The sequence below is a fragment of the Glycine max genome, chromosome 1, assembly GCF_000004515.6.
Source record: "Glycine max cultivar Williams 82 chromosome 1, Glycine_max_v4.0, whole genome shotgun sequence".
Classification (NCBI taxonomy): domain Eukaryota; kingdom Viridiplantae; phylum Streptophyta; class Magnoliopsida; order Fabales; family Fabaceae; genus Glycine; species Glycine max.
This window is the reverse complement of record NC_016088.4, coordinates 49288251-49298003: the sequence shown is the minus strand read 5'-3', so window position 1 is coordinate 49298003 and position 9753 is coordinate 49288251. Positions and strand designations below refer to the sequence as shown.

Below are 9753 nucleotides of genomic sequence, written 5' to 3'. Positions count from 1 at the left end.
TGAAGTTCATATAACAAAATACCCGTCTTTTTTTTTTCTAAACCTAACTCTTAAGAAAAATATATAATAAATATAATTTGAGAAAAAAAGTTATACATTTATAGTGTAAAATTTTTCATAAAATTATTTCATCATAATTTTTTTATGTATAATAAATTTATTAATTTTTAAAATAATTCAAACGATAATTTATAATTTATAATTAAATAACAGATCATATCATGCATACTTATTTACATCCTACTCATATAATTCTTAATGATAAGGGGAACTGGAATCTTTAAGTTTATGTTAGAAGTCAAAGTATGTCTCACAAAATTTGATTTTTTTGAATTAACTAAAGAACTAATCATGTATCTAAACTTAATCAAACATGTAAAGTTTCTCATCATAAACCGTAGGCTTACATACAGTGCCACTATTCTGGTAATGCCATCTCTTGGCCCCTTTCCAAAATTGCTTCTCTCATCAATTCCCCTTTTCCTCTTCTTTTGACTCTCTCTCTTTAACCCAACCACACCATTTTTGCCACATCCAAATCCAATCCAATCCACGACTACATCAAATACCACGCCCCATCAACTAACTAAACTCCAATTAGTAACAACCATTTTTAAGAAAAACCAACCAAAAACACAAAACCTATCAATTTTCACAAATTTCTCCACACTGCAACATTGACAATATAATTTCTTTTAATTACTCATCATTAATTTCATCTCCCAAATGCATCATCATCATCATCATCATGCTCATTTATTGCAAAGAATTTGTGGCTCCCCCTCCTCTCAAAATTCCTTCCTCCTAAATCACATAATAATAGGTAATAATAGGTGATTTATTATAAATTTTTTTGATAATATTTTTAATTTGCATGGATAAAAAAAATTAGGACGCAACTTTTAGTTCACCACACTAGTCTCTCTCTACTCCAACTCCTTGATGCCAATTTTAGCACCAGTGTTGTTTCCTCCATTTTTTTTCTTCTTCTCCTCTCAATGGGTTGCATTTACTCGCGAGTCTGCATAGGCGACAATTGCAGAGGCTCCAGCATCAACGGAGACCCCATCGCGCGAAACGACGTCGCCGAAGTCGTGAATTTCTCCCCTTCCTCTTCGGATGTTGAAGAAGGCGAAATCAGAGACCAATTGAACCAATTGAGCATCACCAGAGACTCTGAAGCTGGAATCCGAAGACTCGCTAGGGTTTCCGCGCAGTTTCTTCCACCGGACGGTTCCCGAATCGTGAATGTTCCTTCCGGAAACTTCGAATTGCGGTACTCGTTCTTGTCGCAACGAGGTTACTACCCCGATGCACTCGATAAAGCTAACCAAGACAGTTTCTGCATCCACACACCTTTTGGTATCGTTTCTCGTTAAATTTTTGTGTCTTTCTATCGCTGTTTCTATTTCTGTGTGTTCTATGCTTCGATTCTTTCTCATTGTGAGTGAGAGTGAGGTTCTTTTTACCTGTACAGGTACGAGCCCTAACGACCACTTCTTCGGCGTCTTCGACGGCCATGGCGAGTTCGGAGCTCAGTGTTCTCAGTTCGTGAAGCGGAAACTGTGCGAGAATTTGCTCAGGAACTCCAAATTCCGTGCTGATCCTGTTGAGGCTTGTCACGCGGCGTTTTTAGCGACGAATTCGCAGCTGCACAACGATGTTTTGGACGACAGCATGAGCGGGACGACGGCGATTACGGTGCTGGTGAGAGGGAGGACGATATACGTGGCGAATTCCGGCGATTCGAGGGCGGTGATCGCGGAGAGGAGAGGGAAGGAAGTTGTGGCCGTTGATTTGTCGATTGATCAGACGCCTTTTAGGAGTGATGAGCTGGAGAGGGTGAAGATGTGTGGGGCGAGGGTTCTTACTATGGATCAGATTGAGGGGTTGAAGAACCCTGATGTGCAGTGTTGGGGCACTGAGGAAGGTGATGATGGTGACCCTCCGAGGTTGTGGGTGCCGAATGGGATGTATCCGGGGACGGCGTTTACGCGGAGTATTGGTGATTCCATTGCTGAGACTATTGGGGTTGTGGCAAATCCTGAGATTGTTGTGTTTGAGCTCACACAGGATCACCCTTTCTTTGTGCTGGCCAGTGATGGGGTGTTTGAGTTTTTGTCTAGCCAGACTGTGGTTGAAATGGTATGGAAGACTAGATCTCCCTTATTGTTATGTCTCTTGCTTTTCTTTTAAGGCAGCTTTATTCTTGTGCAAAGGCAAATAATATTCCTTTCTCTTTCTTTTTATTTTTCTTTTCTTTGGGGTTTCTGTTGTTGAAAATTGCTTTTTTGGTCTACTAAAGAAGTTTGGTGGCTAGGTTATTATTTCGTTTCAGTTGCAATCACGATCTGGCACAATTAATGTTAGTTACTGTGTCTCTCTCGGTTCTGGAATTAGAATTAGGAATTAGGGATTAGGAATCTTTCTTAAAATTAGGAGAATCAACTTTTGCAACTCGGGACTTTTTGAATATTCACTCCTGGGCATAAATAAAGCCACAAGGCAGTTATGGGAAACACAATTTTCCATATAAAGGCGTGGAGAAAGAAATCTACAGCTGATAATTCTGGAAATTGAAATTATACTCCATCCAAATACCCCACACTTCAGCATCAGAAGCCACAGTTCCAAAGCTCTTTATTATTCCTTATACTCTCAAAACCTTTATTTAATAATGGGAACCTTTGAGTGAGTATTGTTAGGAATAATCACTTTTAGTGATAATTCACCAAAACATATTGTGGCTTTTTTATTTTTTTTTATATAATTTACAAAGTAAGAGGGAGAAATTAGTCTTTTCATTATGAAGCTGTTTGTATGTTTCAAGCAAGATTGGCATTTGTAGAATTGCAAGCACACTATCCAATTGAAACCAAGCACACCATTTTGTGACTGAAGTTGATTCCAAGGAGAGAAATGATTTTTAGGAGGGTGCAATGCTACTGCAATAGTCCCGACAAGTATTAAAATTTTATTAGTTTCACTTTTAAAATTGTTGAATTTAATCTTCTGTTATTAGTGCAATAATCAACTAGTCATGGGTTATGCTCAAATTGGTTAATATTTTGTGGCTTAATTCTTGTCTATAATTAAGTCTAATAATTGAAATGTGTAAGAATGAATTGAAACTTAATTTTGAGACACAAATTATTTAATTGCATGATGCTTTTGGTAATCCATTTCAGTGCCATAAGCATGTGTTTATCTAGTAAATCTTTCTCCCTCATGTAGGGTAAATAAGGGTATTAAAAAATCAGTTTTTTGGGGGAATGATATTTTCTTTTTCCGTCGAGGTGCTTTATTATTGTCAAGCTGTCCTGTTAATGTGGAATGTACCGGGCATGCCTTCATTCATAGAAGCTTGGTCAGAAATTTCTTATGTACAGACTAGTTTGACACATCAATGACCTTGCAACCTATCTTTCCAAAGTCTAAATTGAATCATGAAGCAAACCCTTATAGATTTCTGACAATGATACGTGTAAATGATGGCCAAGTGACATGTGTATTTGGTCTTAAAACTAGGTTTTGTAAATTTAATTTAAAGCAACTTTAAACCTAGATTTGGTTTATCATCCAATTTAAGTCATATTTTGTCTCTTAATTGCCGTTATGTTTCTAGGTTGTGAAATTTAAAGATCCTCGTGATGCTTGTGCTGCAATTGTGGCAGAATCTTATCGGCTCTGGCTGCAGTATGAAACTCGTACAGATGACATTACAGTCATCATTGTGCATGTAAATGGACTAACTGAAGTATGGTACTTTTCCTTTTTTTCCTGCTTCTATTCATTTATATTTTTTCCAAGAAACCGTCACATATTCATTTTCCCTTGTTCATTTTTAGTAACTAATCTAGTCTTTCAATTTAGTCTGCTGTTGGTCAGTCAGCAAGTTATGGTGATGTTTTGCGAAACCCTGTGCCTCAAGTTGTAGAGGTGACAGGTTCAGAATCCCCTTCCACCTTTGGTTGGAGCGCTAGAAACCATCGTGTAAGGCATGACTTGTCAAGGGCACGCCTTCGAGCACTTGAAAATTCCCTAGAAAATGGTCAATCCTGGGTTCCTCCATCTTCAGCCCATAGGAAGACATGGGAAGAAGAAGTAAACCCCCTATTCATCTTTTGCTATTACAATTTATTTAACTCCTCTGGTTTTAATTTTTTTAATTAACATTAACAACATTGGTATGCTAGTATAAAGTATTAAATTTAGTTTCTCCCATTGGAAAGTTCAATAATTGTGAACCTTTGATGGCGCTTCATCTACATATGCCCCAGGCACACATAGAGCAGGCGTTGCATGATCATTTTCTCTTCCGAAAACTTACTGATTCTCAGTGCCATGTTTTATTGGATTGCATGCAAAGAGTGGAGGTCCAACCTGGGGATATTATAGTCAAACAGGTCAGTTTTCTAATTGAAACTTGAAAATTCTTGATTGCTATTACTCTTCAACCTTTGTAGATTTCTGGGGCAGAAAAAGAAGTTGGAACTTGCCTTTGGATCTTGTTAAGAAATTCTCTTTATTTTGGCTTTGTTTATATTTGTTATTGCAGAATTGTGACAATAGTTATACTTTGCAGGGTGGTGAAGGTGACTGTTTTTATGTTGTTGGTAGTGGAGAATTTGAGGTCTTGGCGACTCAGGTTTATAAACTGTGTCATTTGATTGCAGTATTGATTTGTGATGGGTCCACAGATATTCATTTAGGAAAATATTGAAAATCATCCTAGCCAGAGGCAAAGGCAAGGGTCGTGGCACCTGCAGGCTTCGAAAACTTCTATAAATATTTCTTCTCAGCTTTCCAAGCCACTAATTTTTCATTCATGATAAAGTTGGTCCCCAAGATTTAACCTCTTTGAAAACCAGCTTTTTGTTATTTTTAAACCCCTCTCCACCACTTCAGCTCTTATAATTGGCTTTGCCCTTGGTATAGTCAAGATGAAATCTCGGTTCAAGATCTAGGGTCATATAATGAATGCTGCTTGTACCTGGTCTTTTGACTCTTTTCTGATATTTTGGTTTGTTTCTGTATTGTCAATGAGGGTGTTACATTTCTTGTTCAACTTTTATTACAATGGCAGGAAGAAAAAGATGGGGAGGTACCTAGGGTTTTGCAGCGCTACACAGCTGAAAAACTTTCATGCTTTGGAGAACTTGCTCTAATGTTAGTCACTCAATCATACTTTTTACCTTCTTGTGGTTCTTCTGCTAAATTGAAGTAGTTCTTTTTGGCATGAGAAACATCTTGCTGTGAGGCAATTCAAGTTTCCTCTAGATTAGGAATTGATTTTGTTGAGGACTGTTATCTGGACAGGCATATAAAGTTTAACTATAATTGCAATATTCCAGAATATGGGAAATATTATATAAATTTCCCAACCCAATTTTAAGCACTTAATATGATGCTTTTGCAATTTTATTTTTCTTTTTTGTTGGCATTATGTGAAGCCATTTTTATGAGGGTGAGTCTTGACACAATAGTAAAGGTTTAGTGAGGTTGTTTTTTTAATTTAAAGTCATGTTTATGTCTTATATTTTTTCAGATGTAGCTGCCATGACAATACTAGTTTTTTTGCCTTGCAGATTTTTAACATATTGTTTTTCCCAAAATGGCATTACAGGTATAATAAACCCCTCCAGGCTTCTGTACGTGCTGTAACAAAAGGAACTCTTTGGGCTTTAAAACGAGAAGATTTTCGAGGGATTTTAATGTCAGAATTCTCTAACTTGTCATCATTGAAGTTGCTTCGGTCTGTAGATCTCCTTTCAAGGTTGTCAATTTTACAACTCAGTCAGATTTCTGACTCCCTTTCTGAAGTTTCCTTCTCAAATGGGCAGACAATAATAGACAAAGTAAGCTTTTGCTTGGTTGCTTTTGTCCATTTATTTTCTGTTCCTTTCCTAATGATATTCAGTATGTCTTTGCAGAATGAAGTCCTTGCATTGTACATTATCCAGAAGGGACGAGTGAAAATCACTTTTGATTCTGATTTATTGACTGGTCCAAATGCCTACAGCCTCAAGCCTGAAATCCAAAATGAGGATGATGCACAGAGCGGAAAAGAACTGTCAATAGAGAAGCCCGAGGGAAGCTATTTTGGTGAATGGGCCCTTCTTGGTGAAAATATTGGTTCCTTGAGTGCTGTTGCTGTGGGTGATGTTGTATGTGCTTTACTAACAAAGGACAAATTTGAATCTGTTATTGGCTCCTTACAAAAGATTTCTCAGGAAGATCACAAGTACGTTTTAATATGTGCTTATGTTAGGCAACAGCTTTGTGGTTTCTGCTTATTTGCTTATATACTGCACTTTAAAACAAAGTTTCATATCATTGGCACCATTAATATAATCATAGGTCAAGGGATTATTCCAAGGAGTTGACTACAAATTATGATTTTTCATCCCTTGATAAAGTCCAGCTCTCAGATTTGGTAAGAGCTTTCTGTTGCTTTCCAATTCATTGGGCATGAGATCCTCAAATTAGCTCATGGACCTTTTTATTGTAGGAGTGGAGAAAGACGCTATATTCCACTGACTGCTCTGAAATAGGGCTTGCAAATTTAAGAGATTCAGGTAGATAAATATTTCTCCAATTTCTCACTTAAAATATAACTAATGAATGCTTTAATCCAGGAAATAATTGATTTAAATTAATTCAATCCTTCAATTTTTTACTTTTTACTTGGAATGAATCAATGATTCCATCAATTCAATTCCCAAATCTGACTCAATCAAGTCCTTTTATAGAGTAAATTAATATAAACCTACCTGATCATTGTAGGATTAGTTTCCCTTCTTAATTAATCAAATTTGAAGAAAGTGGATGTGAAAAATATTTGAAAGGACTAAATGGATGTAAATCTAATCTTTTAGTGGCCAAAAATATCAACATTTTCTTAAAATAAATTACTTCATTTTGTTCTTTGGTATCTTATTTGTCTTTTCCTACATCAATTAATAGCATTTAATTGTAATCTATACTGAAATAGTGTATGTTGGAATTTGTTTTTGCTAATGAAACATTGCTGCAGAAAGTTTGCTTACTTTGAAGAGATTTTCTAAGCCAAAGGTGAAAGGGCTAGGAAAGGAATCACAAGTCTTGAAAGAGAAAATTTTGATTAAGGGTATGGGCTCGTCAGCCTGTATACCACAGGTTTTATGCACTTGTGCTGACCGCATGTATGCTGGAATACTGCTAAACACTCGCCTTGCTTGCCCTTTGTCTTCCATACTTTCAAGTCCTTTTAGTGAATCAGCAGCGCAGTTTTGTGCTGCTTCTGTTGTTATTGCCTTGGAAGACTTGCACAAGGTCTTGTATCTAAATAACTTTTTGTATTCTTTTTTGCCTTTTTTGGCTAGTGGCTAAGGTTCCCTTTTCCTTTATGCATTTCATACTTGAATTTCAGAATGGTGTTCTCTACAGAGGTGTGTCACCTGATGTTTTGATGTTGGAACAAACTGGACATATACAGGTTTGGGAACTTTTGTTTTATTGCTTTTCATGGTATCCATGTTTATCAGCACTATTACTGGTGAATCTGCCATGGAGTTATGGCAGATGATATTGCGGCAAATGATGGATGCATGATAGCCATGCCAAAAACTATAAAATATGCATAATATATGTGATCAATTATTTTTGTACTGGTTGCAGCTGGTGGACTTCAGATTTGGAAAACAGCTTTCTGGTGAGAGAACATTCACAATTTGTGGGATGGCAGATTCACTGGCTCCAGAGATTGTTTTGGGAAAAGGCCATGGTTTCCCTGCTGACTGGTATAAATAAAACCTTGTCCAAACACATTGATTCTCTCCTTAAACCACACAATTCCTCTTGTCAGTAACAAATTCCTTTCTATATTTCCTAAGATATAAAGATAACGTGAAATAACATAATATTTGCTGAATGAAAAATTAAAAATTCCTTTGAATTGTAACCAATATGATTGTAATTACACCTGACTTGCATTACATCAAATTGGATCGAACAGTATTAGCATACATTGGCAATGGACAAGCTCTGAATCTCTAGCATGTAAAGCATTTATGGTTGACTTACGTTCCTTGATAGCATTTTGTGGATGTCATCATTGTTGATTATGCAGGTGGGCGTTGGGAGTTTTAATATATTATATGTTACGTGGTGAGATGCCATTTGGATCATGGAGAGAAAATGAACTTGATACAGTTGCCAAAATTGCAAAAAGAAAGCTACATCTTCCCGAGACTTTTAGCCCTGAAGCTGTTGATCTCATCTCCAAGGTATTGCAAGAACTAAGACTCTCTCAAGATACTGTGTAGTTTGCATGGCTTAAAATGACATCTATGCATACTTATTCTATTTGTGTTTTATTTAACTGATTGGTTCAGCTACTTGAAGTGGAAGAAAGCACTAGACTTGGTAGCCAAGGTCCTGATTCTGTCAAGAGTCACCCATGGTTTAATTGTATTGAATGGGAAGGGATTAGACACCACACCTTTCCCGTTCCGCAGGAAATTATTTCTCGTATAACACAGTACTTGGAAGTTCATTCTGAGGATTGTAGTACTGGTTATCTGGGTTCTCCATTGCAGGAGGTAAAAGAACTTAATGTGCCTGAATGGCTTGAGGACTGGTAGAAGAATGACCTTTACATTTTGTCTTCTTTTTGAAGTTTGGCTTTGCACCAGTATTTACCTTTGCTTATTCGGACAAATTGCAATCCAAGAATGCAGTTAACCAGAAAATGCAAAGAGAGCAATAGATGCTGAATATTCCCTATAGTTTGAATCTTTTAGTTGCAAAATGGGTAGGGTAGGTTTATTATCTTATTCATCTCCTCCCTTTTCTAATTTTTTTTGGGGGTAATTCCTCTCCTCTGTAAATATTATATATGTGTAAATGATTGAATTTGTTTTCATTTTCAATTGCAATTCAAGCAATTTAGTTTTGTCATGGAACAATATTCATATTAACACACAAAATGTAATCTTATTTTTGTTCTTCCGGAACTTGTGGTTGTGTCCAATTCGAGTTTACCGGGTTCATTAACAATATTCATATTAACACACAAAATGTAATCTTATTTTTGTTCTTCCGGAACTTGTGGTTGTGTCCAATTCGAGTTTACCGGGTTCATTTATATTCATACTCCATAAAGTCTAATTAGCTTTTGGGTGTATTTCAGTATTTCTACCTGGGTTAATTTTGGCATACCCGGGATATTTACACAATGCAATATACAGGGTATGTTTGGAGTATAGTTTTAGAAGGGGTTGGAAAGGAAGTCAATTTTATTTATAAATTAAAACTATATAAAAATTATAAATGTAAACAAAACATTTGGATATTAAATATATGATTCATTTATTTCTTTTATTTTAAAAAAAATTAGGTTTGATATGTTTTTGTCTCTATAATATAACCCTTCTTGTTTTGGTTCTTGTAAAATTATTTTCTTAGGTAATCCTTGTAATTTTTATTATTATTTTGATTCTTGTTATTTTTTAACAGAAACAAATGTAACAACTTTTATTCACAAGTTGTTTAACTTATAAATATTTTCACTCTCATTCTCTCTCAATACAAATGTTGAGTAACTCATGAAGAATAGTTATTTATATAAATAATTTTAACCAACTCAAAATCACATGTGACATGTTAAAATATTTTTTTTAAAGAAAATCTCATTATAAATGGTAAATATATGAACTCATGCATTTATTAATGTATTTATGTAGTGTATTTATAAATTTTAATTTTTAAAAT

The 9753-nt window shown here is 35.7% G+C and overlaps 1 protein-coding gene across 4 annotated transcripts; it reads left to right on the top strand.

Annotated features, from left to right (window-relative positions):
• The first annotated feature begins 434 nt into the window (after positions 1-434).
• Positions 435-8940, top strand: LOC100799821 (protein phosphatase 2C and cyclic nucleotide-binding/kinase domain-containing protein). Of its 4 annotated transcripts, XM_041015803.1 has the most exons (17): positions 445-823; positions 1030-1362; positions 1478-2145; positions 3626-3757; positions 3874-4104; positions 4281-4406; positions 4586-4648; positions 5087-5169; positions 5627-5858; positions 5934-6244; positions 6361-6436; positions 6512-6578; positions 7037-7314; positions 7412-7477; positions 7660-7781; positions 8111-8267; positions 8376-8940. In XM_041015803.1, the coding sequence occupies exons 1-17, from the start codon at positions 727-729 to the stop codon at positions 8622-8624; spliced, it is 3291 nt and encodes a 1096-aa protein (XP_040871737.1). In that variant the 5' UTR covers positions 445-726; the 3' UTR covers positions 8625-8940. The 4 variants fall into 4 exon arrangements, with proteins under 4 accessions (XP_040871742.1, XP_040871740.1, XP_040871737.1 ...); XM_003516431.5 differs by having other exon boundaries at positions 725-1362; XM_041015806.1 differs by lacking the exons at positions 7412-7477; positions 7660-7781; positions 8111-8267; positions 8376-8940 and having other exon boundaries at positions 440-823; positions 7041-7197.
• Positions 8941-9753: the final 813 nt, after the last annotated feature.